Source organism: Netta rufina (genome assembly GCF_964035555.1).
Source record: "Netta rufina genome assembly, chromosome: 1".
In the NCBI taxonomy this organism is placed as follows: Eukaryota; Metazoa; Chordata; class Aves; order Anseriformes; family Anatidae; genus Netta; species Netta rufina.
The window spans coordinates 114218960-114245901 of record NC_140123.1 but is presented as its reverse complement, the minus strand read 5'-3'; the positions used below and the strand labels follow the sequence as shown (position 1 = coordinate 114245901).

Below are 26942 nucleotides of genomic sequence, written 5' to 3'. Positions count from 1 at the left end.
CATGTTTCAATTTGTTCATCCCTAATTAAGGCACAGAGGACCTACAGATGGTCACCATTAATTTTGTCACTTGATGCAATTTTTTTTAAAGCTTTTTTGTCAACCTTTTAAAAACAAATGTGTGTGTTTAAAATACATCTTTTTAGAGCAGCCCACTAAAGATCTTTTATTTGGTTTTAGATTTAATTTTAGTCTTAAGTGGCTGGGATACAATGTTGGCATTTCATTTAAGCCAGGTGTCTCTTGTAACTGTATCAATTTATTTGTTTATTTTAAAAATAAACTCTAAAGGATCTCTTTGCATTCCTAGTCTGTCTCCCTTGGAGCCTCAGAAATTACATCCTGCCAAAATATTTTCTGTGTTTTGGATTGCATACCTGTTTTTACATAGGATTCATCATGATTGCAAGATGCTGGCATTGTGTGGGCTGAATTTGGGCTACAGGGCTTTCAAAAATAAAATCTTCTGCAGAAAAGTCCAACCTTCTTAACAATTTCTTAAGGAAACCACAGGAATGCAAACAGAACTCAGGAGCTGTGACTAGTAACTGCCTGCACCAAGTCAGAATCACAGATAACAGCGGATTATCAAATCAAATTATATGGGCTTTTAAACTGATAAAAACAACTTCAGTCAGGTTTTTTTCCACAGCTTCCGTATTAAACATGGGTTGCACTTTCTGAATGTCTTTTAAGGTGTTTCTTCTTCAGTTGTGTCTGGAAATTTTACCTTAAGAAAAGTCATTTTTAGTCTGTACAGTGTACTTGAAACATGTTCTCAGAGTACATTTCTTAAAGCAATATATTTATTCTTTTGTTACTTTATTTGCAGGTCAAAATTTATCTGGTTCACTTAAATTAGCTTTGATTTAACCATCGTGTAGAAGACAAATATGATGCCAAACAGAAGTAACATCTCCTTTCAGAATGTTGGATCAGGTAATCAAAAAGAGTAACTTGAGTTTGTTTGTAAATTTACTGAGATTTTTCAGGATTTATTACTGGTTTTGGTCCTTTAATTCTGTAGATAAATCAGTGCTCTGTTCTTCTTCTGTATCTAACTCATTTCACCAGCCAAAACAGGGCCACAGCTGGACAGACACACTGCAGACAGCCAAACCTTCACCATCAGTTTAATGTCTGGCTGGACTAGATATCAGTGACCCCCAGCTAAAGAACTTAGGAAGCACAGAAACAGAAAGGAATGAGGAAAAAAATTAAAAAATAAAAAAAATAAAAAAAGGAGAAGAATTTCCTCCTGTGTAGCTCCAGGCAGTAAATACTTTGCTAAGCAGAGGAGCCTTGCAGTGTGCACTGAAGGTTACCAAGTGAAAGCTCAGGCTGACCTTGGGGCAGGATGGATCCTGTACGTGCCACATGCTGGAACTCTCTGCCCCAGTTGCTGTGACTGCATGTGAAGGCAGCATCAGCCAGAATATGTAACGAATCAGGGCTTATTCATAAAGCCTCATCCCAAGCATTGCCCTAAAAATAAACAAACCAAACAAGATATGGCTTGTGGGTAGAAGTTAAGGTTCAGTTAAACATGTGCTCTAGTCCAGTTGGGGTTTAACCTTATGATTGCGGCTACTGTGGTGTTGGAACTGAGAGCTTGGAGGAATTGGCGTGAGGTATCGTCAAGAAAAGTTGAATCCAAGTGGCTACATGAAGGTATTGTGACCTTTTTTACTGTACTTGTTTGGATTTAAAGTACAATGAACCCTTCATTGCTGTGGTGAACAGGCCTGAAAGTTTCCATGAGCTAACTTGTTTTTTGGCAAAAGCAGTTAGTCTTCGCAGGATTAAATGTGCCCTACTGGTGTTGCAAGGGAGTAATAAACAATTATTAATGTCCCATTAATGTGTCTGCTAAGCTATTTATATAGGAGTCAGTGGAATTTATGCAAAACCAGTTGAACTTCAGCTGTGTTGAACTAATGTTTTGGACAGTACATTTTTGATGTAAGAGTCAAGGCATATACATCATGCGCTCTGTCTGTGCTCTCGAATAGCTCTTATATCTTGTCCTTCCTTATAACACCACTAACACGACGAGAGCTTGATCTTTTTCTGATGACTTTGTCTTGACAGAGTTTTGTCGAACCTGGGTCACATTCCTCCTTTTGTGCATTTTAACTTCATCATTGCCGTTCGTCAAAACATGTGAAAGTAGTTAAAAATGTCAAGTAAAAATGTCACATTATAAGAAAGGTACTCACAGCAGTGATGGTCTGATAGGGAGTCCTGTGAGCGTATTGTTTCAAAGGCAACTGAGTTGGATCATCAATAATGAATGCATTAAAATTATAGCAAATTAAATGATCGGCAGCATAAAAAATGTTACATTCTGTTTAGTGGTAAACCTGAGGCTTGGATCTGAATCTGGAAGGCGATGTTTTCTGCTACTAGTAGAACTTGTAGTTGACACATTTTTAGCCTGGTATGCTCAAGAAGACTTTTTTTTTTTTTTGGCCTTAATGCCAACTCGTTTTATCTTTTGCATATTCACTTATGCTATTAATGACAGTTATGTTTGTTCTTAAACTTATGGGTTTGTTCCCTACAAATTGAGGAGAACATTTTGTTAGGCACTGAGACTCACCATAGTTTGTGTGGAGTGAGAGCTTGTATCCAGAAGATTTTGGAACAGATGGGTATTGAATGATGCCCTGGACAGTAATCCATTTTTTTTTGCCTTGTCTTGTCAGCAACGAAGGTCTGAGAAACAGGGACCCACTCAAAGTATGCATTGCCACCTTCCACCAGATATTTGAACCCCAGTGAAACTGGATCATCTCAGTTCTGCACTGCAGCTGCAGTGTGGGGCAGGAATCCAGATTGTGTGTGTCTGGGTTCATATAATTGTTTGAAGTGGTACTCGGAAGAGGATTAAAGTATCACCTCAGAGGATTTTAAAAGCACTTTGCATGCTAGGATGTTAGGTTTTCATGCAGAGTGGCAAACTGAGATTAGGTTTCTCATGAGGTGGCTTGAAATCACAAGTGGAGAGTGACTGAGCCAAGAGCAAATCCCAGGTTTGACCCATGTTCCCAGAGGCAGTGCGCAGTGGCACTGCAGGAACCGACACTGAAGAGTGGTTGCCTTATTAGTTCAAAGCACATCCAGAGAGCTGCTGGAAATGTTTATGGTGCCATTTCTACTTCAAGGGAAAGCCTGCTTGGGGTGTGTTTGTCTCCTGCAGTGACTGATGCTGTCAGGATCTGAATTCTCTCCTCCGCTTTCTGCAAAGTGGGACTCAGCACTGTAGGCTGGAGCTTGGCGTGTCAGAGAACAATAACATTCAGCACAACAAAGGGCTTTTTGGTCTCTGTCCTTCCTCAGAATATAAGTTACCGTTCTGAACTTATGTTAGGGACCTGGAAACTGAAGCCCCTGTTAGTGTTTTTAACGGCCATGTGATTGCTGCTGTTGTTTTGAATGAAGTCATAGAGCCTAGCATTATACTACCTTGGGGCTATCTTTTAACTAAAATGCTCTTTGCAGATGTAGTTACATGACTTTCCATTTTAAGAATTCCATTTTAAGCACTGAGCTGAAACACCTTGAGAAACAGGCCTCAGTTTTGTACTTTTCCATGAAGCTCTGCATGACGATTCACAGAGTAAACAGAAGGGTAACAAACTCTTAGTGAACTTAGTAGTACATGTATTCTGGGGCTCAAATGAATTAGTTGCATGAAAGAAAAGGTGACCCAGAACAGCACCTGTATCCTGAGCCCTGGAAGAGTTGCATTCAATTCTTTTCTCTGCTGTTGGTTTTGTGTCTTCTCTCTCTACCTTAGTTCCTTGTCTGTAAAACAAACAAACAAAAAACAAAAGAAAACAAAACCACAGGACAGTAATGCTTCCTTGCCACATGGACATCTTAGGAGGCTCAGGCTTATAAAGACTTCGAGCCACAGAGTCCAGCAATGGATAGGACAACAAAGAGTCAAGTCTCTTCATAACTGTGTTGCTGGTTTGTAATGTGAATTTGGTGATGTCTGTCAACCATTTTTTTCTTTTCCTGTCACTCTACAATTTTAGCAGAACCAGAGATTGGAAGATTGCTTATAACCCGCTTTGTCTAATGATCTGAGACACATTTATAACAAGCGTGCTAATGATTTGAATATGTTCTTTTGAAGACCGTATGCAGGCATGAGTATGCAAGAAGCTACTTACTCGTTTGCTAAGAACTTTTTCTTCTTGTTTTCCCTACAGATTCCAGTAAGATTATGGCAGAGTATAGCCACACACAAAACCAGATGGAATTACAAAATACTAGTTTGGGAAAGGGTTCTGTGGCGAATTCCCTTGAAAATGGTCTCCAGGATATTATGGAAAACCTCAACACGAAGAAATATTCATCAAGTCTCAAATTTAAAACAAACGGGGACTATGCTGGTTCTTATTTAACCCTTTCACAACCTGTGGCAGTTAAACCCAATCTTTCCACCAGTGTTAAAAACACACACTCTGTTACCAAAATTCAAGGAGGCAAGCTGTTCCCTTGCGAAAGTCCGTATCTTCCAGATAAAAGTTTCTCTGCAAAGCATTTGAGCTCTGTATCGGGCACATCTCCATCCCTCAGTGGGTACAGTTTAGGAAGGACAGACTTTGATATTCATGCCAACAGAGAAAATGAAAAATCTCTTGGGCACATGGATAAGTTTTACTACTCCAAGTATAGCCAGAAAAACAAATCATATGACAATGTCTACTTCCCAGGAATGCTGGACACGAAGAAGATCTCGGGCTCTCTTCTCACAATGTGGAATGGCAGCTCAGGGAGTGAGCTGATGCTTTCCCCTGTTAGCAATTCAGGGGCAGCCAGCATGCCTTCAAGCCCGAAGCAGGGCAGGAGGATGAATGTTGAAGACAGCCTAGCCCTTCATGCAAAGCCAGTTAAACACAAGGATGTGATGATGGAGACACTGGGTTCGCGACCTAGGAAATACTCTGGTGGATCTCTAAGTCATATGGGAATGTACAGCCGTTCCCTACCCAGGCTTCATAAATCAACAGAAAGCCAGCTGATGCCATTAAGTTTGCCCCCAAGAAACTCTCTGGGTAATACTAAAAGGAAAAAACTTGGAGAAAAGGATCTACCTCAGAATGCTTTAGATGCTGACAATTACCTGAATTTTTCTTCGTGCAGCTCAGGGGTTTCACCACATGCAAGTTCTGTCTCTGGGAATAATCCCTACGTTAGTTCGACTCTCAGTGTTCCTGCAAGCCCTCGAATCGCTAAAAAAATGCTTTTAGCATCTTCTTCCTCATATATTCCAGATGATTTTGATAGACTTGGACTCTCAGGAACAAGTCCCAGTAGTTCATTCTCCCCTGTGGATTTTGACAGATCGTTCTCTGTCAGAAGAAACCTCTCCACCAGTTCCATGGAATTTGATGACACCGATTTGGAAAGTTACAGACAGACGCCCAACTCACTGCAGACTTCTTTGAGAGAGCGGAAGAACAGCATCAGCTCCATTTCGGGGAGAGAGGACCTCATGGACTACCACAGGAGGCAGAGGGAGGAGCGGCTTCGGGAGCAGGAGATGGAACGCCTGGTAATTTTTTCTTCCCCTTTGAGCTTTTCGTGGCAGCTGGTGTTGGCAAAATGTCTTTTCCAGATCTAGCCATCGGGAGGGTATAGCAAAACATAAGCTGTTGCCTTTTGAAATTCAAATTTCACTGACGTCAGATGCATTGTTTATTACTGCAGTCCATGAAGCTAATGATTAAGTGGCATGCTGCTGTTACAGCTCACACGGACAGTGCTGTTCAACCATCCTAAAAAATACATTGTTACCCACATAAATTGTGTTCGTTCATCCTGTGGGCTTTGCTAAAACGTCTGTGTGCAGAAACCCCGCAATTTGCACTGCAGGGTTCCAACACTTCTCTTTCAGCTGATGGCAGTGTTTGATGGTGAGTGGGTAAAATGAATTTGTCTCCACTGCAAGCTGCTCGGAGTCCTGTCTGCTGTGCTGTGGAGCCAGGTAGGCGTTGGGGTCGGTTCGATGGCCGTCATCAGAGTTCTCTCTTCTTGGTTTTAGTTTTACCTCCTGAGTATTTGCATTAAAATACAGGCATTTTTGTTTCTCCCTTCCCCTGAATGGAGAGTAGCAGAAGGGGACAGACCTTCTGTCTGTGCAGTAGCTGCAAAACTCTGTAGTCAACATAAAATCACACACCGCCTCAGCCCTGAATTATACTTGATAGTAAGGCACAACTTGTACATGTTATTGAAGCAACTGTTAGGTAAAAGAAAAAAAATATCTTCAGAATAGTCAAAGAGGGAAGAAACAGTTTCATATTGAAACTCCCTGAGGTGATACTTGGTAATTCTTCAAAGTTTTCGCAGTGACCGCCTTGGCCCTGCTAACCTGCATTCATACTGTACTGATTTTGTTATCCACTTAGGCACTGACCTATGTCACTACAGGACTCTCACCTTGAGACCTTAACTTTGGATGTGTTCTTTGACTCCGGTCTTGATAGGTTTGGGCTCTTGCCCCTGTCTAGCTCGCGTACAGCCCCAGAGCCCATGGCGGAGCTTGGCGGGCCACAAAGACACGCTGTGTCCCCAGGACAGAGGGTGAGGAGACGTGGTGAGGGAGCAGGGGTTGCAGACCCCCTGAAGGTTATCCTTTTGCACACCCAAGGAAAACTACCATCAGAAGTGCTCAGGGGTTATTTCCCCCCTCTCTCCCTGCTGCTATATTGCTCCATGTTGAAATCTCCTCGCTGTTCCCAGTCGTCATGTTCTGTGTGTGCCAAGTGGCACTGACATGTTATCAGAGGGCCTTCCAGACAGCAGCGATGTAAAACTTGAGCGGTGATCAGTCATGAAAGACAACACAGGGAGTGTATTTATATTTCAAAGAGAACAGCGTTTTTTGCAGTGAGGCGCTGAAGATATGGGGCTGTTTCTGTATTCAGTAATGCTGAAAATTGTTCTCATTTTATGCATGGATGTAATGGCTACGTTTTTTTTTTTGCCCTTGCTATTTCTTTATTCTTGGAACAATACTTCCTTCATGTCTTGGTTCTTTAAAAAGTGAATTTGCCTTGTGTTTTTCCAAGCATGTCAGAGCTTTTGAAAAAAGCGTAATGTTTTGTGTTCATTGTACAATTTGGACATGAAGAAAGTTCATCTTCTTTTCAGGATCCTGCTCAGTATTCCTCAGTACTGTTTTTTCCTCCTTTTTGAGTATCTGGTTGAAGGGTTGCAGAGCAGGAGAGTGCCTCCTTCCAGTGGTTTGAGGGTCTGAGTAACCCCACAAATAGGTTTTCAGATTTCTGAGAGGAAGGAATATATTTGGTTGAAAAGAAAAAAAAAGCCAAGTCTCTTAATGTTCCTCCACAAAGTGCACATCAGCCTGTTGTACATTAGGGGCTGTCCCGTTTGTTTTATTTTTGTCATATTAAGTGGTTGGAGGCATGACAAGGTCCTCATGTATCTAGCCTGAGTTTCCAAAGCACACCTTTGTCTGATTTTATGGCAGGTGACATGGATGGGGATCCAGGTCTGCTCAGGCCTGTTTTGGGGAGCAGGGTGTGTGTGGGATAAATGAAATCCCACAACCACCAAATAAGTGCCTTTGGATGGCAAAACCCAAATGGTTTGCATTCTTGGAGATGGGTAAAAGTCCAGACTGAGTGTCTGGTGGGGGAATGGTGGGGAAAGCCCAGTCCTTTTAAGCATAAATATTAGACTGTAATGTTCTGTGCCTTTGAAGCAAGGCAGGCAGAAGGAAAATGTAGGACTACTCGGAGACTCCTCAGAAGGATGAGGCCACTCCTCGAGCCAGATGCCGAGCGGAGAGCAGCGCAGCTGGCACCAGCACTGCCCCCGCAGCCACCCTGCTGGCACAGGGCTGGCTTAGGCCTCATGTTTGCCAGCTGCTGCTCACCTCTGAGATTCTTGGCAAAGCTCATGTGCACATTAGAGTTTGCCCTGGTGTCTGCCCTCAGTCTCTTCTCTTTATTTTTACTCCTTTTGTTGTTGCCTTTTTTTTTTTTTCCCATATAAATTATTCTGTGAGTTTTACTTGTGCTTAGTTTGCTTTTTAAGTGACAGAGGCCCCTCAGGAGGTTTGCATTTTGAGTTGCTGCTACTGTCTGCATACGAAACTAAGTGATCTGCTGTCATCGCCCAGACAAATATACATGGAATTGTAAAAAATTCTGCAAACAGTGGAAACGCTCCGTGCAGGTTTTTGGAGTGATTAAAACATCTGAGTTGTAATGTGTCCCTATGCACTAGAGAGAAGACACCTATGTACGTGCATAGCATTTGATGTTGCCCCCTCAAGTTTCCTCTCCACGTGCCTTTCACCAAAATCAGCTGAACACTGGGGCCGCCGCTCCTGCTTCTGTTCCTGCTCCTGCTCCTGCTCCTGCTCCTGCTGGCTCTGTCCGGGCTGGCCGGGTGCCACATCTCTCTGGGCGGATGTTGATCCAAGTTTTACACAAGTAGATGCAACAGCGAGCTATTGCTGAGGATTGCCTGCGAGCCTCATAAACAAGGAAAAGAGTTAACACTGGGATCTAAGAATAGGCAATGAGATTCAGTCAGCTATTGAATTTGTGTTTTTTATTTCTTGTTCAAAGAGGAAATCTTTATTCTTTTTTTCCCCTCTCTGAGATAAAAGGCAAATTGTCGTGGCTGCTGGAACTGAAAGGCGGTTGTTTTCCCCAGCCCGTGAGGAGGTCGGCAGTGGACTGGCACGGCCAGCAGAGCCAGGGAGATATTAATGCCATCTGTTTTGTTTGACACCCTCCCATATGAATAACACCAGCCTCGGTTTTCTACTGCTGGCTTTTGGCAGTACGCTGCCTTTCCCCTAGATGGAGGCAGCTACCCAGAAACGGCCTGCTCAGCATTTACATGATACCTTTCACAGCCCAGCTGCTGGTATGGATTTAAAGCATATGCTCATAAATGGAGTTTTATGGGATGCAGGAATCGTGCTGGGAGGGATTTCGGCTTGTGTGACCAATGACCTAACAAGCAGTAATAGAATTAGGAGAGCTTATTCCACAGTCGGAAGAGCACTGAATTTCATTAAGTTTATTCAATAAGTAGGAAGTAATACAGAATTACCCCGAGTCAGGAAAGCACTTTGCATTCATTCATTACAATTTAGTCAGATGCCCTCGTGTGAGGGGAAAATTAAATGGAAATATTTGGGAACTTTCAAGGTGGTACTGCTTTAAAACTGTGCTTAGTAGAGCTTATATAAATCTCCATATAGCTTGGAAAAGTCTCATATACATATTATAAATTTATTTTGGCACTGTCTTTTTATAGATCCTTTAAACATGAAGTGTAAATGACTTGACTTACCTCTTAGAGGAACCCCAGCCAAGCAGATAAAGGCTGGGTCAGGATACTTTTTCCCACAGCTAGTGTCGGACAGTCTCTGCAGTGTTATAGACTAGCTACTTAACAACAGTTTAGTTTAATAAATGAACAAGTGCCATATAGTAGGATAACACAAACAAACAAGTCCCCTGCAGGATATAATTAACACTGATAACTCGGTAAATTTTTTACTTCAATTATTCCAGAACTTTTCTGTGGAATCTTTAATAATCCAGAGTGCGGATTTAGTGTACTTAATTTATGCAGCTCTGTGTTTTATTAAACGGAGCTATATATAGGGAGAAGGGAAGAAATAAATTTCAGTAGACCTGCTTTTAATTACAGAAGTTGAGCAGTGCTCTACAGCTCCTGTCCTCGGTGTTACTGGGGAAACGGGCTCTGCAAAAGCTCCTCCACAAGGTTCCTGCCAGGAGGCTGCCCCTGAGCTGTCTGACTTGTCTCTCCATTTCTCTTGTGCCTGTAACAGGGAGGCAAGGATCAGGTGTGTTGCTCTTTGGGGCTGTCTCTCTCCTTCTGCAGCTCTCCTCCTTACAGGTCCCTGCTGGGAAAGGCTCCCTGGGCATCTGCTGGGAAAAACGAATGTGAAACACAAGAGCTTTCTCCGAATTCGGGGCTGCTGCTGATAGCCTTGTAGCCAGAAGACTAAACATAGCAAAACAAGGACTAAACAGTAGAATAATTGAGGCTGAAGTGAGAAAGTGGCACAGGTTAGAGAGGGAAGGCGCACGACAGCAGTAGAGCTGCTCTCAACCCCAGTTGACAGTCTGGCTTGGAAACAAGCATCTGTCTCCAAATCTGAGGCAGGTGTGCAATCAGCACTTCCTTAAAAAAACAGGGAGGAAAGAGAAGCCTTCTTCCTGCCCCTTGCCTGCAGGGTGCCAAACATGGTGGTAAGTAAGAAGGTCTGGGGTCTTTGCTCTGTTCCTGCTGCCTTATTTCCTTGTCCTTTTTTGACTTGCTGCAGCTCAGACGTTTTGTGTTGGAGCCAGGTGTTTGTGTGCCCCTGAGGCTTTTAAAGAGCAATTGGAGCTGGGAAGGGCAGCCTCCTCTTCAGACAAAGGGAGCCGCTGAGTAGCCACAAACCTTGTTAGCTCCAGTCAGAAAGGACAGGCTGCACATGTATTTTTAATGAAATCTTGGGTTATACAGTTGCTAATGGCACTTAGCTGAAAAGCTTCCTGCTTGCCACAGCTGACTAACCCCATCCTGCCTTGATACCTAGATATGACACAACCTCCACGCATGTGTAAAATCCATACAATGTGTGACAAATCAGGAGCCGCTGACGTAGTTGTCTTTAAATGAGTGGGAGTTATTTATCTCTGCTATTTCAGAATATTTTTCTTCACAGGGCGCCAGGGATGTGTCCTAATGTTATTATTAAGTGGTAGCAGAGGAGGGTTGTTATCCCCTTGTCCCATCCTCCTTCAGCACCTAAATTTCCAGGCATTCAGACATGGCACATACATGTAGCTTTGTCAAAGCCAGTAGTGGCAAAGCTGCCAAGGTAGCAAGAGCATGGGACCTGTGTGCCCCTTGTCACAGCAGGTAAAAGATCCAGTGAATGAACACAAAGATGTTTTAGTCTGTTAGAAAGGGCATTTTTGGGGAAGCATACCAAAAGCGGACTCAAAAGGCTTGATTCAACAGCCCTTCCTCCCAGAAGAACCAACTTTAAACCAAATTGTTTCCCTGGGAATGCCTTTTTTCTCTACCATGTTTGGTGTCACAATTAAAATCACAAAAATTATCATTCGAACTTTTCGTGTTCTCCTCCTCTTGCATTTTTCTTACAGGGGTGCATTCCTAGCTAGCTGCCTGACTCGGAAATTTACACTGGAACAGCTAAATGCAGGTGTGCTGGAGCTGGAGCGAGCTGGCCGAGATGAACCGATGAGAATAGGGTGTATAAAATAGCCACCCAGCTTCCTGTCTGTAAGCCTCTTGGTACATGTCAAAATAGAAGTGAGAGGTAGCGGCATTTCGGTCACGCGTCTGGAAGTTCAGCAGGACTTTTTTGAAGCCTGGCAGAAGTTTTCCTGTGATTGTAGAGTTTTGCATGGGACTTGGGGAAGGAAGGATCCCTCTGCAGGGCTGCTCGCAAAAGGAGAGGTTTGCGGGGAGAGCTCCTTACCTGGTGCCCGGGCTGGGATGAGCAGCAGCTGTTCCTGAAAACCTAAACCTGCTGTTCCCCGTCATTGTTGGAGGGATAAGGGGCTGGCCTGGGGTAACGCGATATATCCTGTGGCGATATATCCCTTCATATCCTAAGGCTGTGCTTCCCATCCATAACCATCAGGATCGTAGCGAGGGGCCAGGCCTGGTGCTGTCGCACCATCATCGCTGACGGTGCTCCTGGCCAGTGCTTGCACAGCACTTTAGGAATTGGGTCTCGTGGCCAAAAGGCTCACCATAAGCGAGGGCCACGGCTTCAGCGGGCTGAGGGTCTGGCAGGAATCGTAGAGAGGGAGCAGGGCTCGGCGGGGTTATAATTATGCCGGTCGTTTGGGGTTGGGGGCCGACTGCGGAATCTGCTGGGCCCACTCAGTGGAAAGTTTGAGCTTGCAGGGCTCCGTGCCTGGGGCAGCTCAGCTCTGCCACTGCCAACGCTGGGCAAAGGGCACGAAACCCACCCAACGGCAGAAGCTCTGGGTCAGGTAGGGCTTGGAGACGTGTGGGCTCGGGCTTTTTCCAAAGGATGGAGACCTAGCTCGGCGGCTAACTGCAAGCGATTCCGGGGAGTGCGTGGTGCGTACAACTGCCTGATCTTCTTGCGACTCTCCGAGAAGCCGCGTGCCTGTGAAGTGGTGTTACGTTCTCATGAGATTCCAGTGGCTTGCCGCAGGGAGAGCCCTCGCTGCTCTGCTTGAGCTGTCTCGTATCACTTGCTGTGCACAGGGAGCGTTAGGACCACCAGAAGTGGCTGCTTTGCAAATGTAGCGCCAGGTAGAGCGTGGGCACTGTGTACATCTGCAGTGCTGCTTGGGGAGGGAGGCTGAGGATTTCAGTGCAGTGGCTTGCTTTCTGAATGTGGGTAAAAGAAGGGTTTTCTAGAAATAAGGAATGGGGTCATTAGTGCAGGGATTAATGCCAAGCATGAAACTTTCACGGTGGTGTTTTTTCCCTGGCAGAATTTTCAATAGACTTATGGTAAGCAATTTTTTATTTACATTACTTTTCTTCTTTAGCAAAAGGAACATGAAATAGCGTAAAAGCAGCACCTCTTAAAAATGAAAAGCTCAAACACTTTGCTCTGAAATAAAAGTTACGCGAGTCTCTGTGTACATCAAAATAAAGCAAGTGCAGCTTTCTGGTACTTTTCAGAAAGTATCGTAGAGATCTAGAAGCCTTCCAGGAATTTATGTTTATAGCAACTTGAAGTGTGTCAGGTCAAACTGGCACAGCTATGCAGATTGTCAAGTTCGAAATGTTAATGTGAATCTGTTTGGAGTTTGGGGGAACTGGTAAATAAAGATTCCCCCCAGTTCTGTGCGTTGGACATCGGTTGTATTTTAGATGTGATGCCTCATGTTTCTTTTCATGCTCCTAAAATGGCATGTTTCAAATCGTGGAATAATTCTCTCAAAAAAGGGGGAATCAATGTTAACGTAACAGAGAATCCAAAAAGGTCAGGAATTAATGAATTTGTGGAAAATCTGCAATATTTTGCAGCGTGACAGGCACATAGCATAAGTATGAAACAATAATAGGTGAAGTTTGCTGGACACATACATGCGAATCAGGTATGGTTACAGCAACCAGAATGTACAATATTAATCTTATTTTTCTACATTTGAAAGAGAAGCAGGTGTCTTAATTTAAATAGATAATCAGTTCTGTTAAATGCACTTTTATTTTCTTATTTTTTTTTCCATGTTGATTCTTTGTCCTACACTGTAATTTATATGCGTAGATCTGTTTACTCTCTCTGAATGTTAAAGGCATACGTGGAATTGGATGACTTTAATCTGTCACTCTAAAAATAAGCAGCATATTTTTTACCTTCATCTTTACTTTAGCTCACACGAGAAGCTTAGTGCTGTTATCTTTCCTTGAACTAGGAACGCCAGCGGCTGGAGACGATCCTCAATTTGTGTGCGGAATACTCCAAATCTGACAGTGACCCCACTGCAACTACGACGGTTGCCGATGTTCAGAAAATTAACAAAGAACTTGAAAAGCTTCAGCTATCAGATGAGGACTCTGTGTTTGAAGACTCACAGATGAATCTGGAAACGAGGTTTAGAAACCACTTGAAATCATCTGCAAGTGATTCAGATTTCTCGGAACCAAGTAACCACAGTCGCAGCACCACGGCTTTCCTTTCCTCCCGAGGGCTGAGAGCTGATGAGCACTTCAATGAAAACATGAAGCCTCCTCCTTTAGCCGCTCCTGGCTTCCTGAAGGATTCCACTGAATCTTCATACCTAAGTATCACACCAAAGGTAATGCTGGGTAGGAAGAAATAGTACAGCCTCAGGTAGATGGCTTGAAATCTTCCTCCTCTGGAAGCTGGTTTTCACAGCAGGGATCACAGTTGGGATGGTTTAGGCAGAGTAATTTATCTCAGAGCTCTTATAGCTTAGCACCCAGTGACTGATTGTTTCATTTCCTGTGAAAGCTGACGGTACTGGAAGCATTTTTCTGAGGGGTGTAGGATTCAGGGGGACTTTAGCATTTTCGAAGAAAGAATGACTTGTCTGAACAATTTAAGGCTACTTAAATAAGCAAGGTTTCAGGAGTCCTGTTTAGAGCTGTGCTGAGACAGAGGAAATAAGGTAAGTGCTACCATACTCTCCTAGACTGAGGTTTTTGTTTCCTGTAAGAGGGTATTTTCTCTTTGGGAAACCGGGATAGCTGCAGAGGAGGTGAAGAGGATTTGTTTGAGCTGATTTTGCTCTCCTGTTGACTCTCCCTGGGCTGGACCCGAGCTGCTTGTCAAATCAGCTGCTGCCTCTCATGAGGCGTGCAGTGGCAGCTTGCCTCCTGGCACACGAAGGAATGAACGCAGCTCCTAGGCTTGCTATGATGCAGTTTCTTCCCTCTCTCCATCTTGCTGTTTCATTCACAAAGGGGAGTTGTCCTTCAGAAATTGAGCTAACAGTGTTCCTAGCATTCTGCTTCAGCTGGGAGAGCAGCAGCAGCTTCCAGGGTCCCTTCTGGGTCAGCGTCCAGGCTCTCTTGTGCCAGATGAGCAGTGCAGCCATTTCTGGGGAAAGGCAGTGTGCTCATGTGCTTGATAAGTATTTCCAATAATTAGAGTGAAGAGCTTAGTAAGGCCAACGGGAGACATAAAAGCAGGTTTCTGTTTAACATAGTCATGCCTTTAAAGTGTTTTTTGTCTCTCCCCTTTTACATGCCTTACATGAATTGTATTTCATTTCCGCTTAACTTCTATACATAGCTTAGTCAATGGAAGTGTGTATGTTTAAAAGAATAGAGAAGCATGATAGAAATACATTTAATCTTATACAGGGGTATCTCTCTGGAAATCTGTCGTCCAAATTTGAAGTTACGTTAAACAGAAACATAGCATTAAAGTTTTACTTGGTCTTACCAGGTCTTTCCATGTTTGAAAGGTAGTGAAACATTTCATTTACAAGTTCCTGTGGTCTTGCATTTCTTTCCCATTTGTTTCTTTCTTCCTACAAGTCAGAGGCTATTTTAAATCCTTATTAGGAGGTTGAAATTGAAGATGTTATGTCAGCATTATCCGAGCAGGATACCGGACAAAAAGAGGCTTTCCTGCTAGGATTACTGCTGCTAATCAAGGAATGCCATTCCTTCATTGTAAAGGGTGCCCTGCTAAGTCCTGAGCAAAGCAGTAAAAGAGCAACTGTGTTAATGGTACACAGCTCATTGTTTTAAAGTACTGAGATCAGATTTGTCCACGATAATTTGGCCGTGCCTGCTCTCAGAATAGCCATTCAGTAGCTGACCTGAGCCTCTTTAGAGCAAAGCTGTGTGGTCCAGTGGTTAATGCAAAGCCCTGAACACAGCCCGCTTCTAATTCAGGCTGGAGACAATGAGCGAGCAGCCTTACAAAAGTAATTTGATCGCGAGCCCCTGGGGTCAGGTGAACATGAAGAATACTTTGGAAACTCAATACTCTTTGATCTAGCCTTTGCTGCTCTAATGAGATCACTGATATTTTTCTTAATAATGTTTTTTAATTCTTGGCACAGTTATCTAGTAAGTTAATGGCAATGAAAAGAGCCATGTTAAAGGGTACTGACTCCTGATGGCTAAGCATAGGACTGAGTTTCATCCCTGTTTCACAGAAGTTGCCTCTTTTGATGGTTGGCTACAGAAATGTCCTATTTTACATCCTGGCTTTTATTACATGAACAGCCACCATCTACATAAAAAGTATCATCATCTATCTCTTTTAAGAGATAAATCAGATTTTTACAAGCTAAATAGCACAGCATGTAAAGAGTTCTCAAATGTTAAATATTAGTAATTCATATAGCATGAATAGTATTTTCTGCTCAGTATGGTATTTACTTCCAGAGCTTGGATGTAAAGTGTCATGTTTATTTCTCTTCTACGCCTTCTAAATATAGAGGTAGCAATATAGTAGATAGGAAATAACTAACAGGTTCAAAACCAGCAACACAGTTGTTGTCTAAAATGACTACAATATGAAAGAGGGAAGGAAACACAGTGTTCAACTTCTTTCTGATAAACCTCTTCTAATGTGCAACTGCAGATACCAGAATGCACGAGTGATGAGCAAAGAGGGCAGGAGCTCACTCGTCTGGAGGAGGAGCGCATAGTAATACTAAATAACTTGGAAGAACTTGAACAGAAGATCAAAGATTTAAATGACCAGATGGATGAATCCTCGAGAGAGGTATGAGACATGTTTTGGTTTTAAATGTCTTGCTTCTTAGGTATGCCCACATACCACAGATAGGATTGGTAAGTACACATACATGTACATAGTCTTTGTATTCTGTGCTTCTTCACCAGAGTAAGGCACAATCACAGACATGGTAGTCTCCTACTGTGAAGGTTGTTTTTCTCTAGCAGGGGAATGATTGTCATGCTCAGATTAGCCTTTCCCAGCTGTAACCATTATACTCCTAAGTGGAATTAGAACAATCTTGCTTGCTGAATGGTCACTCAATTGATCTAAATACCTTGTGTCACTTGGGTGTTTTATAGTGGTATCTCATGTGACCCTTTAAAGAGAAAGGAAGTGAGATAACTTCCTATTAAACCTCCTTGTCTTTATGGTGGCAAGGTTATGTGGCAGTCTCTTGACTTCTGGAATCTCACAGTTACAGACTAAGCTGGTCAGGCATTTGAGTTGTGCTTATTCCAATTATCAGCAACAGGAAAGAAACAGCTGTTCGAAAAGGGTTTCCTACAGAGCCTGGGCACAGATACTTGGTATAGTATCATAACAGGAGGAAGCACAGAGGAGAAGAGTTAGAAAACAAACAAAAAAAAAACTTCAAAAAAGAATCTTCAAGCTAAAGTTGGTTTGGACTTTATTTTGCAATATTTTATGTTGCAGTTTTACTTTTTCTCAGTTTTGTGATCTCTTTTTAACTTTGTTGGGAGTAAAACTGTTTTCTTTTTCTCCTTTTAAAAATATTTCTCTGTTGTAAATGATCAACAACTCACTCCCCTTCCCCCAGAAAATAATGTGTATCAAGATTTCTTCTTAGTTTGGACAGCTTCTGAAAAATGTTTTGTATTCCTAGTTGGATATGGAATGTGCCCTTTTGGATGGGGAACAGAAATCTGAAACAACAGAGCTTCTGAAAGAGAAGGAAATATTGGATCATCTAAACAGAAAAATAGCTGAGCTGGAGAGAAATGTTATTGGTGAAAAGACAAAGGTAATGAAGTTATCTTAGCTGACTGTGTGCTCTGTTCCTCTTAATCTTCAGTATGCATTTATGTTATTAACATATTGATGGAGGTTGTTTTATAAAGTAGAGTCTCTAAGTAAATGTTTTTGATAATTATGGAAGAAAGAAATAGTCTTGTTTTCCAAGAGATACTTGACAAGCAAAATGAAGTATGCTTAAGTGAAAAGACCTGACCTACTGTGAAGGTATTTTTGATTGATAAATAATCCATATAGGGCTTGGACTTGGTTTATCTTTTGTTTGAAAGAACAATATTAACTGCCCAGGGAGATTGTGGAGTCTCCTTCTCTGGAGATTTTCAAGGCCCATCTGGATGCCTACCTGGGCAGCCTGCTCTAAAGAACCTGCTTTGTTAGTGGGATTGGACACAATGAGCTTTTGAGGTCCCTTCCAACCCCTTCAATTCTGTGATTCTGTGAACTGACCTGTACTTCAGCCTTCCATTGTAGGTTACATATTTTTATTTTATTTTTTAATTAATCCTTTCTCAGCAATGGAGCAGTAAGAAAAAAGGCCACCGTTTCAGAAGATGGCTTTAGCTAATATTATACAGATTGATGCATAAGACATCTGTAAAATATATTGTTTTAAAGAAAGTATATGGGTTTATATGGTTTGTCAACTAACAGTTTTACTACTGTAGAATATGGGAATGTAGAACTGGGATTAAGTGAAAGGAATTATGTAGTTCTCCTATACAGTCACGTACTTAATTGCTCTCAAATATGCAGATATATTTGCAAAATAGCACCACAGTACGAGTTAAGCACAGAAAGAGAAGTGGCCTGTGAGATGAACCTGTCCCCCTCAAACCAGAGAGGGTTTGTTTCCTCCAGCACGCTCTCTGCTGGCGATCCAGGCCAGCAGTTCCTTTCTTCACAGGGGATTTACCACAGCCAATAATATCTCAAGGTCAGGATTTTAATTTTATTTATTTATTTATTTATTTATTTATTTTTCAGGACTACAAGCCAGTAATGTTTCCTTTTTAAATTTCATCCTCTACCTCATAATTTAAGCCTGTCACTTATGGAAGTACTCTAGCTAGTCTCTCCCCCTTTTTTAAGCTTTCCAGAAATATCTGAAACTCTCCATTATTTGCTCTTGTTTAGACAAGCTGCACGTTTTTAGCTCTCTTACTCTTCCTGTTTAACTCAAGCCTTACAGCTTGCATTGTTTTATCCTGAGTTTGTTGTCTTCAATTCACATCTGTCTTGTCATGAGCCTGAACGCTGTTTTGCAGCTGCACTCATGAAAGCTCTGTGTGAGGAGGAGAAAGGTGCTCCCACCTCTTTGCTCTGCAAATTGACAGTACACATCCAATTTAAGCTTAAACTTTCATGGACTTTCCTGCCTGCACCTTTCCTTGTTTGCATGTAGTCTGCAGTTCTTCAGCATTCAGTGATGCCTGTGGTCACGCTTTAAACTGTCTGTATGCTTCATACTTGCTTTTTATTGTGAAGAGGAATTTAAAGTTGCTAACAGCAGGTAGGGTGGTGAAAGCATATACAGCAGCATCCTTTTGCACAGTAAGTTTTTTTTGATCTCGGTGGTAACAAATACCACATCCAGAAATTCAGGAGATCTTTTGTATTTGTTCTCTAATAGACTTAAAGTTCAACAAAAGTCATGGAAATTATTCTAAATCCTATAGACTGTGTACATTTCCATGCAATCACGTGCTGGAGCAGATAACATGTTTGCACTGCTGTGTAACAATCTGAAGATTAAAATGTCTAGTTTAAATTTTTAATTGAACTAAAACATGGGAAGCAGCCTAGAAAAAGCACTTGGGTTATTTAAAAGAAATATATATAGAGGGAGAGAATTTACAAAGTATGATGCACGCCACTGGTCAGATCAGCTAATATATTTTAGTAGTCTTTTCTCCTGTGTTTTTTAAAAACAAAACCAAAAACAAACAGATGCAAGTGTTTGCATTAGACTTAGAGCCATGGCTCAGTTAATGCTCTAAGTATCTTTGTAAAAATAAACTAGCCTTATGAGAGTACAGGCTTTGTTCTGGAACACATCTGAATGTGTTACATAGAAGTGAAAACTTAAAAACAAGAAAGTCTTATATAAAGTACCTTAAAGTGACAGCTGAAATGTAATGGAGAAACAGTGTCAGCCAGCAAAACAGATGGCACTCATCATGTCACTCAACAAAAATCCTGGCTAACTTTAGACAGCATTGTTTTTTAAAAGTTTGATTTGTGTGTCTGTATGTTGAAGGTTGCAGCCCCTGCAGATCTGATCCAAGACAGGAAAAATCTTGTTTGTTAGCAGTGCAGGACCAAACTCTTCCGGGGAAGTAGTGCTCAGGCAGAAGTGAAGTGTTGGAACTTTTTGCTGAAATAATTTGAAACTTATGAACTCCTTAACAGAATTAAGGCTCAGTTTCAGGCTGGTAGTTGCCATCCTTCTGGTATTATTTCTGAATTGTTTTTTGGAAGATCAAGTGCTCCAGTGTGTCCAGTGGTCACAGTTTCTTCTAGTTGCCTGAATATTTCACCCCACATAATACCAGTGGTTTAAGTGCATGGTTTATCCTGGAAAGAAGTTGTTGTGTCCATCCACTTGGATGGACGCTTTTGTTAGGGTAAGGGAATGGCATCTGAATATGCTGCATGGTTCCTTCTTGAGGTGAAATAAATAGTTGATTTCGTTCACGAAGCGATGCTGTGGCATTAGCGCTGTGCATGATGGCACTTGTCTCTGGAGTGACTTGAGTATCTCCTGGAATTTGCCACGGATCTCAGCACCTGTTTGACAGGAAACCCTTGCTTGCTTGTATTTCATCCTTACTGATGCACCTGTTTGAAAAACTTGTGAAATTCTTAAAAAGAGAGATCATAAAATACAAAGTAGGTGCTGGGCCATGTTAGGTACTTGAAGTAGACTGCGGTTGGTATCTTTTGTATTAACTTTCTACCCGAGTCTGTGCCTATTTTTATGCTTTGTTCACAAGTCATTTAGATGAGAACACAAAATTTTGACAATCTTTGCACTTAAAGTCATAGTTCAAAAAGAAGTGTGGTAACAGGGACAGTGCTTTCAAGGCAAGAGCATCAGTTGGAAAATGTACTTGAAGACAGAAGGCAAAGAGACTTTGGATTTTAGTTCCTGGCTATGCCACTAAACTCTTTGCTGTGGTACAATGTCTTTGTGTCCCAACATCTATGCGAATGTGTTTGTATATTATATGCATTTTCATCTTACTCAAGGCCTGTGTTCAGCCTTGCCTGAATGCATGGTGTATGGTGATGAAGAATGGATGAGTCGGTGAGGAAGATGATGTAGTGCACTCCCTGTGGTGAGTTCAGAGCCTTGCCCTTGCTTTTGTGAGTGTGCCACCATACGTTTAAGGAACAAAGCAATTAGCGTCTTTTTACTTAGGTTTTGGAAAAGAAGAACTATGAGCAGTTGCCATTTTGCAAAGAAGACAACAGAGCCTTTCAGTACCAGTACAGGGTTTAGTGTAATTCTGGCTACGGTGTGTTTGTGCCAGATGCAGGTGCTGGTGGGACTCGCTTGTCCTGGCTGGGATAGCTGCTCCCAGTGCTGGGGAACACGATCGCTGTTAGGCAAGGCCTGTGCTTTCTGCTGTCTGTTGTTCCAGTGGTGCTGGAAATTGTGTTAGTGTATGCAGGGAGATGTGGCTTTGCCTCACTTTTCTTTTTCTTTCTGTATTTCTTTTTAAACTGCCCAGTACAATGTATTTGGCATTATCCACAGACAATGATCAACTGTGTGTCTGAATAGCAGCATTTAGACTATTAATTGCAGGCTGCAGATAGCCAGGAACAATCCTGGTAAGTTAGTAGTAACACAATTTCCCGCATGTACCTTGAAGCTCTCCGGGAAGGAGATTTGCTACAGATATTGACAAAACTTCTTTGAGTTCTGCCTGCTTTGGAGAGAATGGAGCTTGTCAATCCTCAGAAACAAATAAACAGATGAGCCTTTCAGCCTTCCATCCCGACCCGGCATCTTGTGATGTCATGCCACTGTACTGCAGGGGTGCCATAATGATGCTGTGGTTCCTGGATTAAATAGCATGGTGGGGCTGAGGTGCTGTTCCCAGTCACAACTTCCTCATGTCGGCTCTTCTCGTGTTGACTCTTTGCTCATGAGACTTTGTTCAGAATTGACATTTGTCTATAAGGAAGTCAGAGAAAATTGAGTTTATACAACTTGACGTTACCCAGTATTGCAAAGTACTTTTTTTTTTTTTTTTTCTCCATACAGCACTTTCTTAGTCTGACTAGTTTTAAAACAATTCAGTGAAGTCTAGCTAAAAGTCTAGCATATATGGAGAAGATTACTTATTGATTTGCTGTGCCTGATGTCTCAAAGCTGGAAAATAACACAGCAGTCAGGAGGAATGGATTCATGAATAAAGAGGGATAGCTGAAAAATGATTAATGAATACAGCAGAAGTGCTGTGGGAGGTAATCATAGTTAACCGGCAGTTTTGGCAGAGAGTTTCAAACAATTATCTAGGTTTAGACTGTGTTTTAGGAGAGGGAGGTTATTCCTCTTCTTCTGGAGGACCTTTGCCTTATGTCATGGTGGAGATGGATTCTCTGGAACACTTCTATCACACTGGGTTTTCCTTTCCCTTTCCAAGGGCAAAAATCAGGAGCAGTCAGCAGTGGATAACTCATCTTTGTTTGTAATACATTAAATTTTGTCTGCATGCTTTTGTGGAAATATTTTTCAGTCATAAGCAAAATGTCCCAGAGATGCCAAAAGCGTTAGAAACTCATCCTCTTTGCCGAACTACATGTAGTACTGCGAAGACATGCATGAATGAAACCAGGAGAAAAAACAGCTGTCTGATAAACCATATGAGGGGATTTACCAGCAATGAAACTTAAAGATTCTGGTGATCTGTCGTGAATCCTTTCTCTTTTGGATTCAGAATTCTTGCTGTTGTCTTTTATCCTGATGAATCTGACAAATTTATGAACCATAGCATAGCATTTTAAATCCTTCCTGGTCAGATTCTGGTTCAGCTGGATGTAAGCAAGCTTCTGAAGCGGATGAGTTACCTTGCCTATAATGTTATTGATTATTAATAATATTACACCAATAGCATTGTGATTATTGATGTTCTTAAACTGAGATATATAAGATTAAATATTCTGAAGAATATTCAGGCATCCTCTGGGTATTCACATAAAAATATCCTGTAGAGGAGACACTAACGATGAAGAAGATAGTGACAAAGAATCTAGGAGAGAAATCTGATTTGCCAAGTTCCTTTTAAAATCAGTCATGTGGATATTCTCTTGTAATTACCTATGTGTATATACAGGATTTTAATTTTCTCAATTCATTTTTTTTCTTCTGGTTTGGATGATTATTTCCTCCTCATCTATGGTTATAAAGGAGCAATGCTCTAAAATCAGAGGTTTTATTTTACGTCCCCATCTCTTCAATAAGACAACACATTGCAACAGTCAGAGGATGAGCTTAGAAATTCAGAAAAAGCCTTGAATTGTCTTAAGATCAAGTTCATGTGTGCTGCTGTTGTGACTGTTGATTTCAAGCAGAGGCATGCCTTGCTCTGATGTAAAATGCTTTTAAACACTAGCTTTGTACTTGCTGTGGAACAAAACCATTGAGATCTCTCGTACAGACTCCATCAGTGTTACGATCTATGTAATAAATTAGTTACTCATTGTACAGTAAAAAGAACTATTGTGAAATAACCTTCTTCCATCATATTATGCTTCTTTTTATATGCCTGGCATACATTTTTTGTTCCTTTTAAAGGCTTCTTTCACAATGTTCGTGGGGGTTTATTGACAAATAGCCAAGTCATGACAATTTTTATACATCTTTTCTGAAAGAGACCAAAGAATGCAGGAAAGAATAGTCTAAAAATAGAGGAGCACGTGTGCAGGTTGTGTACAGGAGGATCTGTTTCATTTCAACAGTATTTTTTTTTAATCAGAGATGTGTGTGGTCTGATTTTTATCAGCCATAGCATTGGAAATGATTTCAATTTGCAGTACATAAAGAGTTGGTAGACCTCAAATTTAACACTTTCCCCAAACACACAGATTGTCCCTTTCAGAGAGTAACCACTGAAGAAAAGATAAGGTTTCCAAGCCTGCTTTCTGTTAGGGAGTGGACTATTTTCTTACAAATCCATGGCAATAGTTAGACCGGTTTTATCAGTGAGTTGATAAGGTCAAATTTTCTTGGTCTTCTGCTGCTTCTTCTCCAAAATGTTTTATTGAATTGACAAACCTTGTATCATGATACTGCTTCAATTGGAAAGGAATTATTTCTGTATTCTTTCTTCCTCCACTTGTAGCATTTGTGGTCCTTCTCTTTGCTGTAGGTTTTGGGAAAGTAGGGAGGAATGTTCTTCTGGAGTGTATAAGAACAAAGTTTGGCTAGAGGTGAAAACATGAGGATGATATGAAGAAGCTTTTCCGAACAAAGAGCTGCATATGTTTCTCCTTACTTCTAAGAAAGCTCTGAGACTAGCTTTTTCCAGTCTGAGAGACAGCATACATGTGTGAAGCTTGGGGTGGGTCGTGAGACCTTGCTACCTTAAAATGTGATGAGTTGGAGGTGAGTTGGACCGAGGAAGATTTTGGACTACTTCAGGCTGGAACATTTTATAGTAGAACAGCCTGCTGGGTGTAAAGGCATTTCTTTTCTGTTCCTCTCAGAAAATAATACGTACCATGTTTTTGTTTGTCTGTTTGTTTGTTTGTTTTTGAAGGTTGTAGAATGGGCCCTATTCACCCAGCCATACAATCTATTTTGAAGTGAGTTAGTAAAAGTGTTGGGTTTCTTGCTTTGTTTTTACACTTTCATCTGGATTTTGGAGAAATTTTCTCAGCTCCATCCACATCTGCTCTGTCTGGTTTCTGCAGAGCCTACCAGCTCAGGTGAGAGGGTTGGTTCAGAAGGCACATGGGCATGCAGACACATGCTGCTCTACAATTTTAGCCTGCCTGCAGTAGCAGAATGGGATATGTGACAGATTGAAAAGTGAGACTCCATTGCAGAAGGAGCGTGGGGACCTGCTGGGGTTCTAAGTAGCGGTGTTTGATCAGACATAGGGCATCCTTAACCACAGGCAATAGCACTGAAGCGATTTGTCTCTTTCCGTTCTTTTGCTTCCATTTTTGTAGTGGCTATGATTGTCTTTAAGTGCTTTCATCCCATCTCCTCTGTGTCTTCGTTATCTATGAGATAATGATACGTGTACTGGATATATGTTCTTTGCTCTCTCTTTATTTTCCCCTAAAATCAGTTCTACCAGTTGTGGCCCATGTTAATCACTTAGGGTCTGTGTTCATATCGTGGGAGCTCTGTTGCCATCCTGTCTTTGCTTTTGGGGGATCATAGTATTATACCTCACTTCTTTCTGCTGCTGTCCTTCATGGTATCCGGGTATCCCTCAAAACTGATCCAGGCTGTGCCCCAGCATCACAAAAACACCTTCCAGTCCTGCTATCTGTCCTGGCTGACCCCAAGTTCATGTAACCTGCATCTCCAGACAGCACATATTGCAGGCTAAGACTAGGTGTTGTGCTTTACTGAGCTCTACTTCCCTTCTGTGGAAGCAGGGCCTCAAGAATTCTCTGGAAAAGAATGCTCTGGAGTGGACACTGGGAGGCAGTTATCTGTAGTAAAACCTTTGAGAGCTTGAGCCCAGGTGGTTAAGGTGAGGATGTGCTGGTGGAGCACATGGGCTCTCCTCACGCTGTGCCCCTCCTGTTGAGCAAACAGCATGCACTGCCAGCCCTGGGCCTGCAGCTGGGCCCTGCACCTACCTTAAACGCTTAAACACTGCTTCCCTTCTGACAGAGCTCACCTGGATCCATTTATAGAAGAGATTCTTTAAAAAACATATATATTAATCTGATTATTAATTTCTTTATCAAATTATTGTTGTGAATTAAATGAGCTTTACCAAGGCAAAATGAGAGATGTTGGTGATCTGAACTCCACAGCTGCAAAACGTATAATGCCTCTCGCTGCTGAAAGTGATATTTCCTGTAAGACTGCACGTTTCGAGGGAGCCAGTTTGTTGCGATGTAAGTACTTCCTACGCTATAAATAGGACAGATGAGTATCGCTTTCAATCTCAAAGGAATACATTCCTAGTTTCTTGAGGGAAGTAATAGTATCTCTGGCATGGTTCTCAGCGAGTTTTATTCTGGCTGATGATGTCTCTTCACACTCAAGGGTTGACTTGCTTGTTAATGAATGAGTGTTTTTGTTGCAGCACATAGGCATTTGGGGAGTTATTAATAGCTTCAGAGGAACGATACTGTAACTAAGGTCACAGTGGTCCTTGGGGCTTTTGGTTTGTTTCTGTCTTCCCCTTTACGCCTGCCTAGCAATGTGGCAGACTGTAGGCTGAACATTAAATGAACAGGAGAGTTTGTGAGGAGGAGAACTACTGATTTATTCATAATTCCCTTCTGTGCTGGCAGTAAGGATGATTCAGCAAATGGGGTTCCTTGGGGACAGAGGTCTAGAGGTGGCATCCCAAGAGTTGCATGCTTCTCCCTCGCTGTGCAGCTTGCATGTGTGTCATCCTCTGTATTTCTGAGCCCTGCTGCTGCTGCAAGAAGCTAGCACAGGAAGGACAGGTAATTGAATATGCTGGCTTAGTTGCTCACTTTTACAGGCTTAAGAACAAAACCCAACCAACTGTTGTGTTCAGCATTCTGTTTATCTAATTATACAGGCTGAGAAGGTGCACATGTAAATGAAAACAGCAGAGTTGGGAATTTAGATCACATTGGGACTGACTGTGAATGTTTCCTGCTGTTGTTGTTTTTTTAAATACTGGGAAAAGGAAATCCCATATACCAACCCCACTCAGATTTAGAGATCTAACTATAAAGCAGGAAGCTAATGTAAGTTTGTTATTGTGTCTCCACCATGCATACAAGTTTGAGAACCTTGTCAGGAACAGCAAAGAGAAGATTTTTGGAAAAGACCATCCCACAGTTTGAAATGGCAAGTTCTGCAGGTTAAAATAATTTTTATTTTCTGTGGCATATGCCATAAGGGTGCTGCTAGGCTGGTTGTATAGCACCTGTTGAGCCATGCATTTGACTTTAGTGGTTGGGACTGGGAAGAGGACTAATGAGTAAGTGCCGTGGCAGAATTCAACTTTCTTGGAGCATCCAGAAGACAAAGCTGGAATATTTGGGCTGGCACTGAACTTCAGATTATTGAGGAGAGTTAGAGACCATCTGAGAAGAGATGCCTAACTACAGAACAAAACAAAACAACAACAACAACAACAAACAGATAAAAGGAGCTGTACAGTGTGACTCTAGGGCAGGTAGTAGGGAGTGAGGCTCCAGAGACTTATTCGATCCCTTCAGTTTTTATGGCATATCAGGCATGCTAGTTTTTCAGGTTATTAATTGCTCAGTTGAGGGAAATGCATTTGCTGTGTTGGCCAGTGCACATGCAAGTAAAAGGTACTGAAATAATTCTCTGTACGCTGGTGTACTGGTACCCAAATTTGGGTCCATCAACAAATAGTAGTCTACAAGGCAGTGTTAAGTGATCTGCAGCCAGTCTTCAGAGCAATGCTGCACACAAAACAAGTGGTGTTTTATTAAAGCTTTAAAAGGTAAAAGCTTTTGTTGGTGATAAGCA

The 26942-nt window shown here is 41.9% G+C and overlaps 1 protein-coding gene across 4 annotated transcripts in view; it reads left to right on the top strand.

The window, feature by feature from the left end:
* The first annotated feature begins 832 nt into the window (after positions 1-832).
* The window catches only part of PHLDB2 (pleckstrin homology like domain family B member 2), a 55602-nt gene continuing 29492 nt past the window's right edge, over positions 833-26942 (top strand). For all 4 annotated transcript variants that reach the window (XM_084300922.1, XM_084300921.1, XM_084300920.1 and 1 more), the window contains exons 1-5: positions 833-939; positions 4224-5572; positions 13458-13841; positions 16109-16252; positions 17112-17249. In XM_084300922.1, the coding sequence (XP_084157048.1) occupies positions 894-939; positions 4224-5572; positions 13458-13841; positions 16109-16252; positions 17112-17249 (2061 nt within the window). In that variant the 5' untranslated portion in view covers positions 833-893. The remainder of the gene's footprint in view (positions 940-4223; positions 5573-13457; positions 13842-16108; positions 16253-17111; positions 17250-26942) is intronic.